This window comes from Cariama cristata, unplaced genomic scaffold (assembly GCF_000690535.1).
Source record: "Cariama cristata isolate BGI_N322 unplaced genomic scaffold, ASM69053v1 scaffold7570, whole genome shotgun sequence".
Taxonomy (NCBI): Eukaryota; Metazoa; Chordata; class Aves; order Cariamiformes; family Cariamidae; genus Cariama; species Cariama cristata.
Genome location: NW_009595244.1, coordinates 75,002 through 98,347, shown reverse-complemented (window position 1 = coordinate 98,347; position 23,346 = coordinate 75,002). Strand labels below are relative to the sequence as shown.

The 23,346-nt window shown below is 36.4% G+C and overlaps 1 protein-coding gene across 1 annotated transcript; it reads left to right on the top strand.

Annotated features, from left to right (window-relative positions):
- Positions 1–314: 314 nt before the first annotated feature.
- On the top strand, positions 315–20,083 carry LETM1 (leucine zipper-EF-hand containing transmembrane protein 1; the record flags this gene model as incomplete). Its single annotated transcript, XM_009701377.1, has 12 exons — positions 315–771; positions 5,634–5,777; positions 6,756–6,893; positions 9,949–10,152; positions 10,640–10,759; positions 11,372–11,503; positions 12,111–12,290; positions 12,915–13,070; positions 15,317–15,451; positions 16,026–16,216; positions 18,247–18,385; positions 19,790–20,083. Coding segments are annotated over 12 exons (2,146 nt in total), but the record flags the coding sequence as incomplete, so codon positions are not given.
- Between the last annotated feature and the right edge of the window lie 3,263 nt (positions 20,084–23,346).

Genomic DNA, 23,346 nt, shown 5'->3' with positions numbered 1-23,346 from the left:
TTTTCAAATGTAGCTTTCTAAATGGAAAACACTTCTGGTTGCTACTCTTTATTTGATTGGAGTAAAATAAGCTACCTTTTCAAAGTTGTTTAATGGAAAATTCCCTGCAGCTTGCTTTTTTTTTGTCATGAAGTAAAGCTAAGTGTTCTTTTCAGGTATAGACATTGATCTTGAGAGTCACAAGTTTGTTTTTTTTTCTTAAATATGCGATAGATATTTCTCAAATGATGCATTTTATAAATACATAATTTTATATAAATATATAAATAGCTTATGATCTATTGCTAATTGTTGAATACTTTTTTCTTTTGAAGGACTGTACACTTCAAATATTGCACTAGCGTCTCTCCTGTTTACGCATACTCCAAAAAAGATCACTACTGTTGTTGGACTAAAGGATCTGAACAAATATACTATACTCTTCTGAGCTCTTCTGGCTCACGGACACCACTAGCAGCCATGGGTGTTTTAGGTCCCCAGTGTTTTCCAGTTAGATGGTGGCATTCTTCATGTCCCCTTCGAGATGACTCCATAGTTGAAAAGTCATTGAAGTCCTTAAAGGACAAAAACAAGAAGTTGGAAGAAGGAGGTCCTGTATATAGTCCAACAGAAGTGGAAGTTGTGAAAAAATCTATTGGACAGAGGATTGTGGATGAACTGAAACACTATTACCATGGTTTTCGATTACTGTGGATTGACACAAAGATAGCTGCAAGGATGCTCTGGCGAATACTTCATGGAAACACTTTGTCTCGTCGAGAACGGAGACAGGTACCGACTAAATAACAATTTTGTTGGAGTATCCGTAGCGCTTGCTCCGTTTTATTTGAACTGAGTTGGTTCTTTCTGTTGTCCTCTGGTCCTAGAATTAAAATTGCTGGGTGTATTTCCCGCCTCTCTATGTGGACACTAAAAATTTAGGGTATGACTCCAAAACATTTTAGTCTTGTTCCTCATTGTTGAAGATAAATTTGATATTTTCTAGTTGGAACAGCAGAGGATTCTTCTGTTTGTCATGTGGACAGCAGTTGTGGTTTGTTCTCAAGTTCCCATCCATGTGCTACATGTGTGTACATGGTCACTTGCTCTGCTTTTTCACTCCAGCTGGAAAAATAGAGGGGAAAACACTTCTAGTAAAGGTTGAATTTGTGCCAATTCTATTGTGGGGTTTTTTTTGTTTTTAAATGAAAGAAGAGCTGGAGGCTGAAATGCGTGATTGATAATCAGGTATTAGTACTATCTCAGTTATAAATATATTTGTGAGATGATTTTAGTCCGAGGAAGATAATTTGAGAAAAGTTTTCATTTCATACTTTTGTTTTTCTTTATGGCACATAGCTTACATTTATGAAACTGTAAGAATGCAATTTAAGAATGCTGATTATTTTAAAGAAAAGGGAAGAGGGGATGGAGATGAAATCTGGAGTGCAAAATGAAAGTGCTTTCAAATTAGGATAACATACATGGATTTCAATAGTAATTTCAGTTTGTGGATGAAGTAAATATGCTTATTCAACTAGAATTAAAAGATATATGGATAGTTAAAAACATTTTATATGAGCTTTTGTATATGGAAACACTGCAAAATAATAAGCTGTTTTAAAACTGGTAAAAAAAATTTTTTTTTGAAAGAATGCGTTGGTATTCAACACCACCAGTTCATTAACATTATGTCAAACATGCTGATTTAATAGTTTTCATTTTACTGTCTTTAAAGACAAGATGTTTAAGCAGTTTATACAGAGAAAATATTCAAGTCTGTCTTTCTGTCTTTTTTTTTTTAAAAAAAAAAAGACATTTCAGCTGTTGCTGAAAAAAAACATGCTAGAAGAAATGTTGGAGAGTGAAAAGTGTATGTACTGTGGCAGCAGGAGTGAATAGTGCTGCTTCCCATCATGGTCTGATTCTCCGCAGTTTGTACACTGTACAGGCAATGTCTTAGGTTCACATCTCTGCCTTCAAAAATTTGTTAAATAATCAAAAATATGACTATTTACTTATTGTTTTAATAATTTCATGATAAAATTAGGTACATAGTTGAACATTTTCATGTGTAATTAAAAAAAAAATCGCATCTTAATGCAGTATGCAAAAGTTTTTTTTCCTCTATTTGCAAAGTTAGACAAATAACGAAGACTGTGAAATGCACATGTAGCAGTTTTCATCTGTGATTGCATTTGGTCTCTTTCTACAACAGCACTAGTTGATGGTATTTTGTCTCAACATCTTCATGCTGCTTATTTTTGCTCTCTTCCTTATGCTGGTGTAAGAGTATGCTTGGCAGCTGAAGCAGCTGAAACGTTACTCAGCAATAAATGTAACAGTCTGTGCTGACATAAGAGAGGGGATTATGTTGTGCCAAGAAAGAGTAACTGAGGATAGGGGGGGAATGAGGACCACGAGACCTCTTGGAGTAGCAGTTCTGGCTTGTGCTGGCTTATTGAGAGCTTTGGGAAACTTGGAAAACCAAGTGAGACAAATTAATTCATGGTTTAAAACAGAATCAGAAATCCTCCAGAGGGCAAGATTGGAACCGTTGATTTTCCTGCCTGTTTCATGTTCACTGAGCCATACTTCTGAGAAATTATACAAACAACAGTAGAATGAATATCATGGAAATATTTCTGCTGAAAGATCAGCACTGTATTCTAGAAGGCATGAACCTTTAGAAGTAATATGTTATCTTTCGACACACGTGCATTATTCTATCAATAGATGGATTTATTCATTTGATTGACCTTTAGTTTCACCATCTGGTGATGACAGAGCTGTCTTTTTCATATTTACATAGTGGTCTGGCATTTGGCCTTCCTGAATTTTTTATTTTTTTTCTGTGCAGATGTGTGATTTCAGTATCAGTTCTCTTATTTTAAATAAAACAGAAATTTATTGTGCAGGTATAAATTAGCGTTTACATTGATGTAGCCTGTCTCTTATCTAATGATGTGTGTTTGTCTGTATGTGTGTGATCCAGCGTAGAAGATGTAGAGAAAATAGTTTTAAGAACTACAGTAATGTTACTTAATCTAGGTTTTGTGTTTTCTTTATATGGAGGTAGAGGATGTCCTGTCTCTTGAATGAAGTCATGGTAGGCTTAGAACCCAGGGTCAGTGAAAAGCAAACCAGCCTATAGCTGAACAAAACCCTTTACGTGTGCTTTTTTTAAACCTTATTTTAAGTTTGTTTCAACACAGTTCATTTTTTATCATTTCAGCCTTAAATTGTAGTACACTGACTGATTTAAAGAAGTCTTAAAACTTTGATGCCTGATTAGCTACAAGTTTGCAAAAGTTGCTCCTGAATTTAAAAAAAATAAAATTGAAGTATGTACTGCTTTAAATGTATTAAACTGCATATGAACTGACGGTCCTAGAGAAATCTTACCTTCACACAGACTGACAAATGAGTTGTTTCTGCCTGCCCTTTCCTTCCTCTTTGGAGGCAATAATGAAAAGATATCCGAATAATCTTAACCACATTAACAAGGAATTGCAGCATGGCTAATGCAAGAGAGCTGTTGCTTATGTAAACCAAAAGTTGGCTCCAAAATTCTGCTTGTACGGTTGCTAGTAGGGTTTGGATTCAGTGGGATCACATATCTATGCTTAGGAGAGAAGGCAGGAAGAAGTAAAACGTGCAAAATATGATACTGGCTGTTAAAAGCTGATTGCTGTAGTGCTGCCTCCTACAGCAGGATGGTTCAGGACATGAAAGTGAAATGGCAAACACTATGGAGTTTGCGGCAAGTATATCAGCTTTACAAACGCTGCAGCCCTGCAGAGGGAAAAGTGGAATACATGAACCGTAGCAGCAGATACAGAGTAGTCACAAGTTTTTCATGCTGCGCTGCCAAATAATGTGTGTGTAATCACACGCCATTGTATTAGGTTCCTGTGCAAAGTTGTTTTCTTTGAGTTAGCCGAGGGTGCAGTTTCATGATTTATGTAAGCTGATCCAGGACAGTGGTGCTGCAAAAAAAGGCCAGTCCTGCTTGGTGCTTAAATTAAGTTTTCCAACACCTCTCCCCCACCTCCCGCCCTTTTGGTTTGTACTGATCCTTTCTCACTTGTCTGTGTATGTATTTATAGGTTGGTTTTAGCTGGATCAGTGGTGTACCTTCACATTGTGACTGCTAGTGCATGGTCATGACTCTTTATACATTGTCTCAGGTTAGCATCAGGTTAGCTTAATCCAGTTGTAGAACTGCTTCCTTAGATACGAATTTTGCCTCGTACAAATACTTGCACACACTGTCTGAAGATAGATACTGGGTAGAAATAGGTACTCTATACTGCACTGTCTAGAAATTTTGGAGGGTTTTTTTAGGGAAAATGTACTTGTTCTTCTGACTTTTAAAATTTTTTTCCAAACATTCTTACATCTTTTTGAACTCCCTTGTAGTTATTTATCGTCTGTTGTTGGAATGAATGGAAAAATCTTTTAGCCTGTAAACAATGGACCAAAGCATCCCTTCTGGGAAATGGAATTTTTTATATACGAAGAAAAATGTAGAACTTTGGATCTGTGAAGTTTGTGCATTCCTCAAACAGCACTTAAGATTTTGGCTGGTTTTATGCTAAGCAAATTATGATTGAAGTTTTACTGGTTTTGTATTCTAATGAAGCAATCTAGTGATGCAATCTATACTGGTTGTTGCTGCTGTTTCCCTGGGTTGGCATGAGCTGTGGGGACGGGATGAAGGGAGAAGCATGCGTTTACTTCTGTAATAGCATTTACGTTGCCAGTTTTTGCCAATCATAGCTGTGTTTATCAAATCATGATGTTGAATGACAGTGCTGTGGCGGTAGTGTACCGTAGTGTACGTCTGACCTTCAGTCTATGATTTAGGAACTGACAGTATTCCAAATAACCAATTATTTGTTTTGTAAAATCAGGTAGAGTCAAGCAAGATCTGCGCTCCCCAGTACAAACCAAGTTATTAAGCTTCCAACCAGTACTGAAAGATTTGATCATAGACTGTACAGCCTAATATATGCATTTGTGGGTGTACAGAAATCAGAAGGACAATATTTATTTTATGCAGTTCAAGATTTGGTAACTAGTGCATCGGCCTGCTTCAGAGGATTACTGCTCTAGAAAAGCAGTGATTTTAAAAAAAGAATCTACCAAGCTGGTCTCATTACCCTGGATTTAAATGTACATTACAATTGTTATAAGGCAGAGGAGGAGGGATCTTTCATTTTATTCTTGATTACTTAGTCCGTAGTAGCTCATGCATGTAAGAAGTCGTGGAGCACAAATAAAGATGAATAAAAGAAGTTAAGCAGCTTTAACGACAACAAATGACCACCTCCTGTTTTCAGGTGCTTTTAAGAGGTTTAAATGAGATACTTGTTCCATAATCCTATTGAGACACAGTGAGGCTTTTGAAATACTTTCTGTGGTGTTGAAAACTGGTGAAACTCTGGCACTCTGTAGTATATAGTAACTTGAAGAAAAAGATACTAAAAACTGACTTGGTCACATCCTCTTTGTATGTTATTTTAAATTTCCTTTGTAGCAAGTATGTATATGTGAGCTTAAGTGATAATGTGGATGATCATATCAAGTATTTTAAAAATAAATAATTAAACTTTTGCTTATCGATACTTTTTTTTTTTCCCCCCTTCCAGTTTCTTCGAATATGTGCCGATCTTTTCCGCTTGGTCCCTTTCCTAGTTTTTCTTGTTGTCCCATTTATGGAATTTTTGCTTCCAGTAGCTCTTAAGTTGTTCCCTAATATGCTTCCCTCTACATTTGAGACAAAGTCTAAAAAGGTAAGCAGGTCTGAATTTATAATGCCGTGATACATTTTGAAAAAATTAGAGCTTTCTTTGGTAAAGAAAGAAATTAGAAAAAGTCTAAAAATTAGATATTTTGGGGTTTTTGTATTAAGGGAACACCTTTGTCTTCTTTATGTTGTTTTAATGATCTTGCTGTTAACATAGAATAATGAGCCAGTGCCATCCTGGTTTACCTTTTTATATGTGCAAGTGTGTAGCTATCATCATCTCCATTTTCCATGACTCTGACATAGCAGAAATGAAAGCTATGAAACTTTATTTTTCTAGTAGGCAGACTTTGTTTTAACATTTGTAGTCCTTACTTTTGATGCAAATTTTTTGTATGTATGCTTAATATTTAAAATAACTTCTTATGCATTGTTTTGTTTAAACTTTATTTCTTTTAGTTAAGTTTTCTCGGAATTGTTTAGAGCTCTGTAGGAACAAAGCAAAAAGCCGCACAAGTTCTCACTTTCAGAGCACCAAAGACTTACATGAGATTCATACATAGTGAGCTCCCAGTCAGTCACAGATATAATCAGTCATGCTTGTATACTTGGATCTAAGTAACCATTCATTTCTAATTCTGTCATAAATTCCTCTTTGTTTGGATGAGATGTAGCATAGGATTTCTGTGCTGGATGCAAGAGTTGGGAATTACCCGAACCAGTTGGTTAGTTTATCTTTTTTTTGTTATTAATTCTGAGGGTGCATGTTAGGTTTAGCAGAGGAGGCCACTAATGCTGCACTTCACTCTGTTGTCATTGCATCTCATGCTTTATGGAGCTTTGAGCTGATCAGCCTGTTTTTCAATGTGATTTGGGGTTCTTTGGTAGGAATGAATGTCCTCTTGTGATGTGTATGTTACAGCAGAAGTTCAGAAGTCCTCCACATAACTTGTCTGAGGGCAGAAGTGGTATTTAGTGTGCATATTTCTGGAAAGAACTTTTAAAACTAAGTATTTTTTAACAGGAGGAAAGACTGAAGAAAGAATTGAGAGTAAAGCTTGAATTGGCTAAATTCCTTCAAGACACAATTGAGGAGATGGCCTTAAAAAATAAAGCTGCGAAAGGAAATGTTACAAAAGATTTTTCAACCTTCTTTCAAAAGGTAAAAATTTTTTAAAATTTATTTTCTCTTCCAACCAAAAAAATAGCTTGGTGTTTTGTTTGGTCTGTGGTAATCATCAGATACCTTTATTCTGTTGGATTTGAAGAAGCAGGATGTAATAGTTATTTTAGGATAGATTTATTTTTTTTTTTGTGCAAGTAATACTTCAGTATGCCGAAGTTTTACTGTTCTTGGCTTTGATATTCTAGCTGGTACTTTCTGATTCTAGAAGCAGTGTGTTTCTGCTCATTCATTTCTTGTTCTCTTATTTTGTTAATAAGTTAATTCTAACATAAAAAAATTATGTGCTGAGTGATTACTCAGGTAGTTTTTGACCTCTTGTTTGAGCATTGGGTGTCAAAAGTGGGAGAAAGAAGTTCTTTCCTAATTAACTGGTTAAAACTTAGTGGGGGAAAAAAAGATATTTTTGTGTGTGTGTGTCAAATTTAATTCTACTTATAAAAACAATTTTTAAATGCACAGATGCTATACTGCTGAAATCCTTTTGGATACTGACTAGAATGTGGCATAATCTGGGGTTTTGCTAGAATGTGAGTGCTGTGTTTGGTGCAAAATTTTGCTATTCACAGGCAGAGACACAGAGACTAAATGTCAGGTATCTGTCTGTGATGTTGATGGCCTTTAGGTTTGACAGTGTTTTCTTTCACGAAGTTGTGGGTAAGGGTAAGGTATTCCCTGGAGAGATGAAAAATACCTTCCTAAATCTTCACAGAATAGGATTTAACTCAGTCTGCTCACCCTTCTGACTTCTTTAAAATGTGTGGCTGTTGAGTAAGAGATCAAGCCAACAGCCATCACCAGGTGCTTTGTTGAAAGTAAGAGTGTAGTCCCTCCCTTTGGGGTGAGTATGTGTTTGCACAGAAAAAGGCACATAAGCTTGGGGATTTCAGACCTGAACTTTACAAATCCTGTCAGCTAGCTTGAGCTTTTCCTGCTTGTCAGTGCCGAGAATAAAATTTTAAAGGGTGGAGTAATAAGATCATGTTTATAGAGCCACGTAGGTTACCTCACATAATGATATTGGCAAGTTTTGCCAGTTGGTATCTGCTTGCAAAGTCCATGTACTTTGAAGCTTCTATGCAATCATCTGTTTCTGTTCTTTTTCATCTGCAGAAAATTTTAAATGGTTAGTTACAGCAGTTAGTAGCTGAAGCACTGATGCTGCAGACTGTGGGAGAGTGCTACTGCCATGCTTCATGTTTGGAACATTTCATTTTCTTCTGAAAGAACTGCTACAGAGAATTTACATTTGGCACTTAATTTCTGTGGAAATAAATGACGTATTACTCCACACTTGCTGGAGGAAGTCCCAAGTTCCTCTGATGACTAAAAAGCAATTTCAAGCCCTGCGTTTCTTATGTGTGGGTGTGCTTTTTACAGCTATATATTTCTCATTTGTGACATGGAGATGAACCTTATTGATCTCATTTCACTGTACTAGATAATAAATGTTGGAGCAAGAAGCAGCTTAAATGTTTCCCACCTTTTTGCTGTTCTTTTATAGCTGCTTCTGCAGTGAAGTATTTGATGCTGCAAGAACCATTGATTACAGGCTTAACATGTTGGCTGCCGAATTTCAGAATTTATGTGTTGCTTTGTAGCTACTGATGTGCTAGAAAGTTTGAGTTAGTACTCTCAAGAAACATATGTTTGGATCTGCCAAAATTCAGCTTTAAACAAGGAAGAAAATACTTTCTGTATTTTTTAAAGTTCCATTTTTGGCTCCTGTAGTGAAGGAGCTGGTGAAGTAGAACAAGAAGGCCTTTGACCTTTCTTTCTTTGATTGGTTTCTCTGCTACGCAAGTGTCCTGGAGGTTAATGCACTCAAGACCATGTTGTCTTCCAAATTTTTATCTTTTCCTGTACTCAGTAGCTGTTCTCTAGAAGATTTGAGTTGGCCAGTAAAACAGGTAGGCATAATAAATCAGGCTGTATAGGTAGTGTTAAGTTTTCAGACTGTACTTGATGTCACTTAGCCTATGTTTTTTTTACAGGGCTTAAAAAAAGGTAGAGGGATTGGGAAAAGTGTTTTTTGGATATCTATGTACTTACTGTTTAGACTGAAGGTGTTAAGTGACCGGGAGTACTTCATTGTTAAATTTTGTAGACTTTGGATTTGGTAATATCACTAATAAACACTTGATGGTATACTTAAAATAGAACAATCAACATTTATACAGGTGATAATGTTTTACTATGACCTGATGAGACTAGAGAATGAATTTATTTTTTTTTCTTCCTACTTCTTTGAACTGTTATTTCTGCTTCGGGTATTTGGATTTACTGTGAAGTGCCATTTGGTGACACATAGCTTAAAAGCTTAACATTGCATTTGTACAAGCAATTACATAGAACCTTCCATCAAGAAGGATGCAGAGTCCTTTCCTAAATCGTGGTTTATGCTTTGGAATAACTTCAAGTACAAGTGCATTTGCATTGAGGTGCCTCAGGACAGCTAGGAACTGGAAGCAAAACAGTATTGTAACAAAGGTGGTTGTGGAGAGATCGTAGGTAGGTAAAGTGTCCAAATCTGTGTTTCATAGGGACACCAACATGGTATTTGCTATTGCACATACTTCTCACTTTATCTTCACAGGGTGATGCTTTTAATGTGCTTTTATGTTGAGTGGTACCAGAAAAAATACTTGCCAGTGTGACTTCTGTAGCAACTATTTATTCGCTTAGATTTTTTTCATTTTATATTTTTAGTATCTCATGGCAGTGCCAACCTGGGTAGACCTGCTTATTAGTATAGAGATGCATCTGAATTTTTGGTTTGTTAGTTTTATGTTAAGTATATTATGCAATGTTGTTGGAAACTATCAACACTATCAATTCTTTTGCCTTTTATAGTAAATAAGTTGTTTGTAGGGTTTTTTTTAGCTTCTTTCATATCTTTCTTGTGTCCTGTTTCCTGTCTCAGAATTGATGCAAAGTACTTGACAAATGAGGAGAATATTTTTACTGTTCAAAATAATGCCCAACCGTAACATTTGCTTTGAAAAGCTTTGTGTGTGTTTGTTTTTTCTTACAGATCAGGGAAACTGGCGAAAGACCCAGTAATGAGGAGATCTTAAGGTTCTCTAAACTGTTTGAAGATGAGTTGACTCTGGACAATCTAACCAGGCCTCAGTTGGTGGCACTTTGTAAATTGTTGGAACTTCAGTCAATTGGGACAAATAACTTTCTCCGCTTCCAGCTGACTATGAGGTTGAGAAGCATAAAAGCAGATGACAAAGTGAGTAATTTTAAATAGGCACTGATTAATAATTTTGACATGTAAGAGTAATGAGTGTGTGTGGATACATGTATGTCTTTCTAGGCATTTTCCTTTTTTGTCTTAGTTGTCTTATTTTGGAGCTAACTTGGAACAAAAAGACTTGAAGAGTTTAAAATCAGAACTGTCCTTATTTCTAAAGAAAAAGTTGACCTTTTTTTAATCTACCGTTAATTGCAATGAAAGTAATCATGTTACAGAGAAAAGCATGAAACTATAATTTGTAAGGGAGCTGACAGAAATATTAACTCAGAGATTGACATTACCGTTACGGAGCTGTTAAGACTTCAGTATAATGTTCAGTGTTTAAAAAGTGGAGGCGATTTCGTGTTACCACAGCAGCCTCTAGTGGCCGTTGTAAAACTACGGACTTCTGGGTGTGCATTCATGGTGATTCTTCAGTTTTGAGGTGTTACATGTTAAAGTTTTTGTTTTACGGTTTGCGCAGCTGATTGCTGAAGAAGGAGTTGATAGCCTGACTGTTAAAGAACTGCAGGCAGCTTGTCGTGCCCGAGGTATGAGAGCTCTTGGTGTGACAGAGGAGCGTCTCAAGGAACAGCTTAAACAGGTATGTTTTTGCAAGACTGAATACACAGACCTAACTTCAGTTGCTAGCTCTGATTTTTGTTACGATTCAGAGAAGTCCTTTTGTTTCTGTTCTCATTAAAGTCTTGGCTAAAACTCCTTAATAAGCTTTTGTTGTGTGTACTGTGTAAATGTGTAGTAGCAGTGGGTTTCTGGCTTTTGACTGGGCATGATGTTTTGATGATTCAAATAGATACTTAAACATATCCAAAATAGATTTGCAATTTTGGCAGTTTGTCTTTTTAATTATTTGTAGTACTCTGTAAAGAACTTTTCTCCAAGAAGATGAGTTCTCTGTCGTTTGATGTTGCCTGATTTAGAGGAAGATGTATGTGAAACAAAACACTTTTTCAAATATTTGTTCAATACTTCTTGAAATACTTCTTTAGACAAAATACTACTTCATATATTTCAGTGTGATTGCTGTAATTCTTAGCTGCTTATAGCCTGTAGTTCCTGTGCTAGGATATTGACCGATAAATAGTGGTAAAAAAAAAAAAGTAGTATTTACCTTTTTGCATATGCTTGACTTGATCTGTAAAAAAGAAGAAAAAATCCAGAAGTTGAAGATTTGTTTTATGTATTGTGTTTATAGTGGTTAGATCTGCACCTGAACCAGGAAATCCCTACTTCGTTGCTGATTTTATCCAGAGCCATGTATCTTCCAGATACCCTTTCTCCAGCTGATCAGCTCAAAACAACGCTTCAGACACTGCCAGAGAGTGTGGTAAGTATTGACGTACATAATCTGTAACCAACTTTCAGTATCATAACTGAAAATCCATTCAGAGAAATAGATGTTCTTCTTGATTCCTTTCTTTTCCTTGAAAAGCTAAACCATGGATAGGTTTAAGTGACCTTCAAACACAGAAGAAGTTGGCTTATATGTGGAGTAGTCTGAGAATAAAGCAAATAAAAGGCAACGTTTCATTGCATGACAGGTAGACAGTAATAGCATAAGAAGATTAAGAGTTCACTTTTTACTTGTATAAAAAACAATCTATACTCCGGGTAATATAAAGATATTAATACATTAAATTGTTGATGTTGTTGTGTAGAGAGAGAAATGATCCGAGTAGGTTAATGGTAGTCTTGAGAGAAAGAGAATGAAGAACGTATACAATTTCAGGGTGGAAAGTTCTTGTTTTCAAAGAAGGAAAATTACATTTTTCTGAGAAATGCAAATACAGGGTAACTTTTGGGGTTTTTAGCTATATTCATTAGCATACCTGTACTACCTTTCTGAATATGGATATATAAACTTCTTACATTATGTAGACATGCATAGATATACACGCATATAGACTTTAATAGACTTCTTATGTTATTTTTAGGCCAAAGAGGCTCAAGTCAAAGTGGCAGAAGTTGAAGGTGAAAAAGTAGATAACAAAGCGCGGCTGGAAGCAACACTTCAGGAAGAGGAAGCCATCAGAAAAGAAAATGAAGAAAAAGAGATGGAAAGATTGTCTGAAGCTGCAGAGAAAGCCAAAGAAACCATTCAGGTTGCAGCCACAGTAAGTTTTGCTCTCAACTATTAGGAAATCAATGTCAGTGATGTAAAAACTACCATGTTATGAGTTATTGCCTCTGCTCTGGGTATTGTCTGCAAGAAATTTTACTTTAAATCCACAGGTGGAAGATGTGGGAGAGTATTAAAACAGACTGCAACACAGAAGGGTTCACTGTGAAACATAGAAGATTGTCTCATCTTACATATCTTTGATTTCTTTTTCCTGGTCATTAGAGTAATAAGAGAAGCCTTTTATTTCTCTAGCAAAGGTGGTGGTTTTCTTTGTGTTTTGATTTCCTCCACCTCATACTTTAAATGTTCTTATCTTTGGCTGTTTGTTTGTCATTAACCTGATAGTGTCATTGTATAATACTTGACTATGAAAGCTGCTGGCCTGCTTTACTGGTGAATTAAGCTTCAAGAGCTCACAGACATAGTTCATTAAGTGCAAGTGGTTATTTTAATCTGAAACCACTCAAAATGTTACAGTTTTTTAACGTTGTCTTCTCATGAAAATGTCTGCATCTACTTTGGCAACTATTTCTATATTTAGAAGTCATTCTTTACTGATGCTAATACAGATGCTATCTTTGTTTTAAATAAAACTTCATGGGTCTTTCAAATTTAGAAAGAGGTGGCGTCAGCAGTAGATCTTGAAGCAGCTGCTCTGCACGTTAAAAAAACTCAGGTGGCTATGGCTACTGAACAAGAACTGGCAAGGGCAGATGTGGTGATGCACTCGGAGACACTGAAAGATACAGCACCAGTATTGGAAGGCATCAAGGTAATCTGGATAACTGTATGTTTTTGTACTTTTTGATGTAAAGATTCAAAACATCCATGTAAGAGCACTGATAAGTTGCCTGGCTGTCCTTCAGTATGTTAAATCTGTGTATAGTTAACTCATGAGGAGGAAGAGGGCAAGAGTAGGTAGAGATGAGCGTTCCCTTCTTTTGAAGGGAGTAGCTACGACCTAAGGATTAAGTAAGGAACTAGATTTGGACTAGACTGTATTAGATTTGTATCAGCTTCTTCTTCTAAACTGATACAGCAGTGTATGTACACTATAAAAACTTGTTAGTGTAGTCTTTCGCTATTTCTTTAATATGATGTTGAAAGTAAGTTATACCACCATTAAAGTAACAGGTTAGTTTCAAGGATCAGCATGCTTTGTTACAGTCAGAGCGTACTGGTTTTAATCATTTGCTACCTGGCTGGCCTGTAGTTCCCCAGATTCTCCTCCTTGCTTTTAGTGAAGATAGGAGTGACATCTGCTTTCTTCCAGTCCTTAGAAATCTTCCTTAATGACCGTGTCCTTTCAAAGATCATGGAGAATGGCCTCTCAATGACACCAAACAACTCCCTTGGCACTTGTGGTTGTATCCCATGGACCTGTGTGTGTTCAGTTTGTTTAAATGTTCTCTAACCTGATCCTCCTCCCCTGAGGATAGACTTTCCTTGCTCCAGACTTCTCCCTTAGTCTCAAAGACCTGAGATTCCTGAAGGCCAGTCTTATCAGTAAAGACTGAGGAAGGCATTGACTACCTCTGCCTTTTCAATGTCCCTTTTGCACCAGGTGCCTTGTCCCATTCAGCAGCAGGCCCACGTTTTCTCTTGTCTTCCTTTTGCTCATGATGTACGTGTAGAAGCCCTTCTTGTTGCCCTTCATGTCATTCACCAGATTTAACTCCAGGTAGGAGTTAACTCCAGGTGGCTTTCCTGACCCCATCCATCTTTTAAGTAGAAAAATATTTTCAGTTTTCCTGGACAACATCATTATCTACCTGCTATTATTGTAACATTGTTTACTTAAGAAAGCTGCCAAGAAGGTTTTAATGGTAACTAATCCACATTGAAATCATGCATTGTTGTGTGATGAGTTAGCTGACTCGGCTGACTGCGTAGCTGGGCGCATGATAGTGTGGCCATGAGGAATGCTGTGGGAGGGAGGCAGGCAAGGATGAGATGATCTCGTTTGGAAACTGCAAGGATGTGTGATGTCAGAGCGACCTTACACTGCCATGTCTGGCATAGCATTCATATTGCTCCCTGCCACGCCACCAAGGCCGTGAGAATGTGTGACACCGGGCCACAAGTAGGACTTCAACAGCCCTAACTGATAAAACAAGAAGTAAAGTTAGTGTGGCATTTCTTAACCAAGGTTAGTGTGGCCTGTCCCCTAAAGATGCTTCCAAATACTTTAAACACCATGGAATACATTCTTGCCTCTCAGAGGAAAAATGTAAGACTGCCAGCTTCTTGAAGATGGCTGATTTTATTTGAGGCAGAGGAATTTGTTTTCAAACTGAGTTGCTGCTTTTTGGGGTTGGATTTTTTTGTTGTTGTTTTGGTTTGGGTCTCTTTGTTTTGTGTTTGGTTTTTTTGTGTGTCCGTCCGTGTCCCCCCCCTCCCCGGTGAACTATAGATAGTGTATTAAAATCAGAAGTGAGTTTGATGCCTAAACTGAGTAAGTGTACTTACACTTACACTGTACAACTCTGAGTTGACAAAGGGACTGGGTGCCTAATTTGTGAACTGTTGTGTAGTTGTTTTTTGGAAGCATATCATCCTTCTGCTCTGTGTTTCTGGCATCCTTGTTTGCACATTTCTTTCTGTACTCTACTTATGTGGCTGTTCAGAGTTTAGCCATTCAAAATAAAAGCTCATGTATGGGTAAGACTAATATGCTAACTAGTAGCTAGTATTATGGGATTTTTAGCATTTCTAATGAATCATCTTGAAGTCAGAATTTCAAGTAGCCAAAACCTACATAATGAATTGCATTAGCTGAACTTACTACTGTTGCACTTAAAAAATATGTGTGGTAGCGAACTAATTGCCTTAGCATTTAAGATCTTTGCATTAGCCTCAGAACGCAGATCTCTGTGTTAGCCACAAAATGGCTATGACAAGTTTGTCTCTGAACATGGAAAAAGAATCTTGAGTCTGTCTTCTGATAAAAGACCTGAAATCTTTGAGGAAAATCGCAAATGTGTCTTTTGCTCAATATATATATATTTTATGTTACAGGGTGAGGAAATCACTAAGGAGGAGATTGACATGCTGAGTGATGCTTGCACCAAGCTGCAGGAACAGAAAAAATCACTGACAAAGGAAAAGGAGGAACTGGAGGAATTGAAGGGTGATATCCAGGAGTATAATGAGGTGAAGAATGGGGCGTGGAAGTTCTTTTTTTGTTTCTGTTCATGTTTCATTTTAGCATAAATGATCCACAAATTTAAAGATTATCGTGTTTGGATGTCTGGTAGCCTGTAGTTGGTAGCTTAGTGAATTAACTTTGTATGGGACAATGCGCAACCTCATTTGTATAACATGTTTAAAGCCTAGTTAAAATCATTGGAGTAGCTCCCACCAGATGAGAATCCTGTTTCTGCTGTTATTACCAGGATGACTAGACTAACAGGTGCTGACGAACTGCTGCATGCTGCAGTTCTTTCTTGCCAAGCATAGATGTCAGTATTACAGATACTTCAGGTTAAGTAAAACAAATCTTACCCAATCTTACAAAAGATGTGGAAAATAACATTTAAGGGGTGCATGAAAAAAATAGCAGTGTTAGAATTTATTGTTCTAATTCCCGTTTGGCTTTATATGTCTATACATTTACATTTCATTTACAAATGGCTCCTGTCTTGAAATGCTAGTTGAAGACAGTAGTGTCTGTTGTTGAGAATTCACAGCAACAAAAGCTTTTCTCTCTCTTGACCATTTCTTTCAGGATTTGCAAGAGATAAAAGAGCTCTCTAAAACTGGCCAGGAAGAGGCGGTGGAAGAGTCAAAGGCAAGCAAGCGGTTGACCAAGAGGGTGAACCGAATGATTGGGCAGATAGACAAAATTATTAATGAATTAGAGACGAGTCAGAAGACAGTGGATGTAAAGCTCGACAGTGGTGATAGTCCTCCTGCTGGGTAAGTGACTTGAGGGCACTGAGTGTGCCTCTGACCATCTTCAGTCTCGGTTTAGTCTAATGTGTGATTAGAAAAGAATTAGCAAATAAGTTGTTGTTTAGAATGTTAAGATAATTTATTTTAAAAATAAAATTAACAAAATTGTGCTGTAGTTTTTCTCTCTTCTGGAGTATGTTAGTTAGGGTTAAAATGAGGAGGGAAGAAAGCAGGTGTAATTCCCCAGATGCTAGTCCTGAGGGGATTCTGAAAGTCGGAAGTGTTGATTAGCATCTTACCATCTTGTTCACGCCTCTAGCACTAACAATGATGCAGATGAAATCATGCCTTTAGTTATGCTCCTCACACAGTAGGTTTGCCCTGTGTCATTGCCTGAAAAGGTTCACAACAGTATGATAAGCGTATTCATATTTGTTGTTCTTTAGTAGCGAAGATGTCAGCGAGGAAAAAGAGTTGCAATAAAGTCTGTTCTGTCTCTGGAAAGAAATGGGGGAACAGGTCTAATAGAAGTAAGGAGATAATTTTAGATGGTCCCTTTCCAAAAATTTGCTTAATTTCGACTTTAACACACTTGCAGATTTTCAAAGGAAGATATTTCTTCATAGTTTCATTGCAAAATTAATTTATGAGCATTTCTCCAGGTCTTAATGTTACTGGAGAGTCTTTCAGGCAATTGTATGTTGGATGGTCATATGTTGCATATTACAGGCACTGAAATATCTAAAAACTGTGACTGTAGTTCTCATAGTTTGTGATTATGAATGCTGTATTAATCGAGTTTATGCTTGCACCATCTTATGTGATTCATTAAGAGAGCTTCCCAGCTCCCATAGAGCATAACCTAAACAGAAATAAGGATTCTGCTTTTGTTGCTTCTGAACTTTGTTTTTTCCAGTCTCCAGGGCAAGCTGTCATTTGTTTCAAATTGTGTGTAATAGGATTAAGGTGGCCATATGAATGGTGCTATAGAGAAGTTGTTGATCAAAACCATCTGAATTTGTAAATTAAAAATACAATATAGAATCTGCTTGTACTGAATGTAATTATCCTTTATATAATGGATAGTTTTGTGGATAATTTTGTAGGTGACTGTGGATGACTGAAAATTATTAGTTTAAATATTGCTTAATTGTCGAAGGCTTGTTTTTTAACCTTCAGGTTGATGCAATCATTACCAAGCCATTAAGAGTCATAGAAATGACATGAGTCCAGGACATTTAGTGGCAGCTTCAGAAATGCTCCTTGAATAAAAGTCAGTCTGTGCCCAGAGGTTAGGGCCAGGTGTGGAGCTGGGACTACGCTGATAAAGCCCTTCTGTTTAGTATTTGTTGGGTTCACTGTCTCCTGCATTTCAGCTTGACTTGTGCTGGAAGGTGGTGGTTTAAACTAACAAAACTACATAGACAAGCAGAGGCTTTATGTTGCAGAAGACAGACAACTTTAGCTTCATGAGATCAATAAGCGAACAGTGGAAACATCTGACACTTGCTAGTCACAATGTCAAGTTTAGTCCTTTCTTCTACAAAACCTGTTCCTCGATGCAAGCAAATGAAGCCTATTTTAACGAAACAGCTAAATTGCTAAAGCAATTAATTCTCAGCTTTTGTTTTCATGTGACTTTCATTAATTTTGTGTAGGCCAGCCTCTTGAAATCTGAAAGGATGACAGGTGCATGGCACTGCATCTTTGGTAAATGGGGGAGGGAGGGGGGCGGGAAAGGGCCTTAGATACATAGTCTGGGAAGCACAGAAACTGTGCTGAAGTTTATTTCAAATGCTACTGGATACTTGTATTTGTGCAATAATGCTTGAGGAAACCAAAAGCATGAGATCTGATGGTAAGATGAAGATCCATTTGAAATCTGCTTGCTGATCAGTAACTGATTTTTGCTTTTTTGCATTCTATTCAGGATTATAAATAAATAATTGCTTTTATAAATGACCTGCAGTGTAGTGACTTTCAGTACTGCCTTTTGTCAACTTTACTCCTTTGGAGTAACTGCTTGCCATGTACAGATTGTGCTTCCTCTTCAGGGAGAATCTGATCAGTATTGCTGAGCTAATTAATGCGATGAAACAAATTCAGAAGATTCCAGAGGAGAAGCTAACTAGGATTGCAGAGGCACTAGATGAAAACAAGGATGGCAAAATTGATATAGATAATGTTGTTAAGGTAAGTCTGTAGACAACTTAAAGAAAATAACGCCAGCCATCCTTCAAACATTGTACCTGTTTTGACTTAAATTCATATTGCTGTGTTTTGCAAGCACCTTTACTTTGTACTTTACTATGTACTGTGAATAGATCTTATGTAGCATCTTCAGAATTTATGTGACTATTTTGGGGGTTGGGGGATGGGGGGGTGAGGAATCTTTATCCTGTGTCTGTTACCCATGTTACCTTTAAAGCTGTAGGTTTTGCTGTATGCCAATGTCAAGTTCTGTAAAATACAGTAATTTTGTTGTGCTACTTAATGTGAGGGAGGATGGGAAGGAGCTTTAGAAGAACTACTTTAACAATACCACTATTAGCCAAAGTCTTGACATAATGCATATAGATATACTTTATGTCAACACAAGATAATAGCTTTCCTTGCCTACTTATATAACTTAGATACTTCATTGAGGCCTGTATTTTCTATGCTTGAAAGACATCAGACCATCAATTGTCCTTTAGGTCCACTGTAAATGACCTGTGTTCTTTGCCTGATTATTTGTCCTGTTCTCTCATTTTGCAGGACATTCTCAAGTTTTCCCTGCATTTCTCCTTCACTTTCTTGTTTCTTTTTACTTGGTGAATTTAGAGATGTCCTGAAACTTATTTCCTTGCAAGTAATTTTCCTACTCAATGCAGAAATAGCACTTAAAGTATGACCGGCTAGAAAATACAGTATCAGCCTTTTGAAACACGTTTTTCCTCTTTAGTGAAGTTGTCCCAGTGATGATTATCTTCCTTGTTGCTCTAAACAACCATTGCACATTTAGCATCACAAGTAAAATTTACTTCTGAATTCTGCATATAATGCAGAATAATTCTAGGAACTTCCAGAGCTATGCCAGGAATACATTTGTACACAAAGTTATATAAAGGAATTTGGAATCACCTGCTAAGTTATTTTTTCATGTTGCTTTCTGAAAGGCTTACCCCCCTCTAGTTTTAAGTTTTTATAAATGTGTGCCTTTTTAGTACAGTAGGTCTTTTTGATTAAATTAAGCCTATAAAATAAGTATTGTCCAAAAAACTATTTCAGCAGGTACTGAATCTGAGCTTTCCATTGGAACAGATAAAATAAACAGGTCTGTTTTACTAGTGCTTTAAAATGTGAGTCTTTTGTGTGCTGAGGTCAAAAGTTCTAGATCATTTGCTTTAAGTTTTAGGGTTTTGTTTTTTTTTTAATACTCTGGATACGTTTGAGGTGCTGGTTGTAGTTTGAATTTGTTTCATGTAAGAAAAAAATGCTGTTTTCCTTGAACATGAGAGACCTGATTACTGTTTTGTCTTAACAAAATTTGTGATCTGAAAATGCTTTAATCCTGTAAAACTAAAGGCGCTCTCAATTTCATTTATGTTCATGTAGGTAGTAGAATTGATTGACAAAGAAGATGTTGATATTGGTACTAGTCAGGTTGCTGAGATTATGGCACTCCTTCAAAAAGAAGAAAAACTGGAAGAAAAAGAGAAAGCAAAGGAAAAGCATGATAAAGAAGCTGCGGAGGTGAAGAATTAAGCTTCAGAATCTGAAGTTAATCCCAATTGTAACCAAAACCTTGTATATCTTTCTGTGTCTAATGGCTACATATTACGTGAGCTTTGTGATTATGGGAAGTGTTTTGAGCTGATTCTAGTAATAAATCATAGATACGTTTTCTGACATACGGAATGAAATTTCAGTTCATCAAAAGTGATTTACTGTCATTCCATACAGATGAAAACAAAATACGCTTCTTTAGCAGTGCTCCTGCCCACAAAATAATGTATTTGCACTCGTTGTGGTACAGTGATCCATTAAACTTGCAAATTTGCTGTATAAATTAAGTGCATCTGTCATGGAGATATGTTTCTCTTGTATTTTGTTTCATCTTTACATGGGGCCCAGCCTTGCTCTGCTTCTACCTTTTAGCTTTTTCAGAGTTTAATACAAAGTTTTCCTTCTGTCACAATGTTACATATTTTGTAACCTGTTAGTGAAGATTCTGCGGCTTCAGTAGTAGCTCCTTAGATTGAGTTTTGTTTAAGCTAAGTATCACCATGCTGTTGCCTCACTGACAGAGAATGTGGCATTCTAATCACTTCTATGAATTCATGATTTATTTTTTCTTCTGTTGAAGGGAAAATCAGATTTATTTTCCCCTAGAATGGAAACTTCCTATGAAGTTTGCTTCTTATGGGTGCCTTAAATTTCTTAAGACTAGGGAGTAGAGGACGTCGCTTCTACTCCAAATTCCATGAATTGCTAAAGCATTGGAATCACAGGAGCCTTTAAAATAGTTTCAGAACACAATCTGTCGCACAGTAAAGTGAGTTAAAGTGTTTGTCTAAATAGCAAAATGAAAAGTAATCATAAGGGGAAAATGTCAGTTGTGATCTTTTTGTATTTTTTTTTTTGTTAAATGCAGTTATCATCATATGTTTGTTGTTTTTAATCTGATAATTACACCATAACTAGTTCTCTTACCTCTCAATTTTCATCTCAGGTATAAAATCACTAACCAGCTATAGTCAAAGTACATAAATACTTTCATCTCATGGCCTTGCTTACTGTGCAGTCAACGAGTCATGTCTGGTATTGCCAGTGCTTTGATTACATCTTTAGCTTTTTAATTAATTGCTTATAGTTACTGTCTTTAGCTATGTGATTAAATACTGACAGTAGGTCAAGGTTCACTCATTAATGTCTGTCCTCAATAGTAACTTTTTAAGTTTTAAAACTAAAATACCATCTCTGGGATGTTCCATAATTCCTGGCAGCCTAAATTTCCCACTCTTCCTTAAAATCTGTTATGAAATACACATAGCGTGACTTGAACCAGCAGGGTTGTGGTTTGGTTTTTTAATTTTTATTTTGCACCCAGTATTATAAAAATACATGAGCATTCTTGATTGTGTACGCTATAGAGAGCACTTCTTACAATGGCGCTGTACACAGTGACACTGAGGTGGGTAGTTAGTACTTAGAGCTTTTAGTCATAGTTGCATATTCTCCTAGAAGACTCCCGAGCATATTTCAGCATAACTCCATGTTCAGTATTTATCTAGATTGGCTAAATTTTTTGTAAAAACTTATTTGAAGTTAGTGGAACAAAAAAAGTTTTGACAATCTCATGGCTTGCATGATGGACCATTGTATATTTAGTTGTTTCCAAAGCAAGTTGTACAGTAAGATGTACAGTACAATTCTAGAAAAAGGATCAGTGTTTAGTTCAAGTATTGAGTTCGTATTCTGTACAGTTTGCAAAGAAAGCTGCTTTATAGTAAGATCCTCTTGAGAATTACTGTAACTGTATCTGCAGTATAAAATTGCTGTGACAAAGCTGAAATTTCAAATCAGTACGATCTTTGTAGTTAATGTATCCCTAAACAAGGGGGCTGTTCTCTTCCTTGTAAATCAAGATTAACTTGGAGATTTCAGCATGAAAGTCAGTTTGTAGATTTTGAAGACAGGACTTCACTAGGTGCTTTTTTTAGGCCAAAACTTGTCTTAGATGAAAATGCAAGAGTAAAACTAATTTCACAAAAATACAATTTAAAAACTAGTTTTACATTGTATAATTTACAATTAGAATTAATGGACTTAGAAGTACGCTAAATTCTGCAGTTGCATATCTTCAATTTGAAAATGATGTGTAACAATCTTACTTGACATTCCTGAAACATGATAAAGATACTTTAAAATTGTGTGCTACCTTTAATGGAATATCAAAAACCTAAGAATTGTATGCACTTGAGTGCGTGCAAGGTTAAAACAGGGAAGTAGCAGAAAAAGCTATTTTCAAAGATTTATTGATTAAAGTTTTACAGAGCTTTAACTGTCCTTACAGTAAATTATCTGATTGTAGTATTTGGGAGTTGGAGACACTTTTTTACTGTTCTTTTTCTGTATTTACTTTTGACTTAAATTTTCTGTGGATTAAATAAGAAGGGAGCCTAAAACAGCTGATTTTTTTTTTTTTAATGAAGAATGTCCTGATTAAAATAATTGTGATACATTTATTGAACATTTTTAGCTTTTGGACATGTTTGAAATTTGGCATATTGTGAAATTTTAACAGGTTACATAAAATACATTTAAATGTCAATCACAAATGTCAGTTTTCCCCTGTTACCTAAAGCGTTTAAAGGAAGTATGCATCAACCGTAGCAAAGCATTTTTGCGGGAAATGCCTGCCTTCTGATGTTGAAAGTAGGTAAACCCATGACAGCCGGCCTTGAACAACACATGTAAGCTTAAAAAGATTAGGAAGCCCTCAATGATTCACACTTAGCCAGTTTTGAACGTTCCTAAGCAGCTCTGTCCAGGCGATACAGACAACAGCAAATCAGCGGCTTGAGGACTAGCTTCAGATAACGTGCTTTGTTGTCTTTTGTGTTGACCAAAAAACAAGAAGCTTGCAGTGCTTTCAGAGAAGGGATGACTTCCAAGTGTACAGTAACTGATCAGAACTTATTCCTGAATGAATATTTAATCAGGACATGTAAATATTTGTTTAAATAATTAAAGGATGTGCCAGATTTCGGTGACCTTGTGACTTACACAGGCAAAGCCTCTAAGCTCAGAGTCAGATAATTGCTAAGACGGTTGGTTGGGATTGTTTCAGATTCAAGTAAGATAGATTTTGATTGTAAGCTATTCGGGGGAGGAAATGTAAAACATATGAAAAGCTTTTTTAAAAAAAAGAATCCATTTAGCAACAGGGAAGAGAAGTAAAGTAGGATGTGATTTCTTTTTCCCCTTCAAAACAAGCAGGTTATAGGACCTATTTTATTGAAAAACGTGTTTCCATTTCGTATTAGCTCAAGAGATGGTTTTTACTGAGATTTTCATCACTGACTGCATGCTGTGAGAGTACGTGTGCCTACAAGTTAAGTACTAGAAAGCTAATTTAATAGGTAGTTTGTCAGCAGGACTGCATGCAG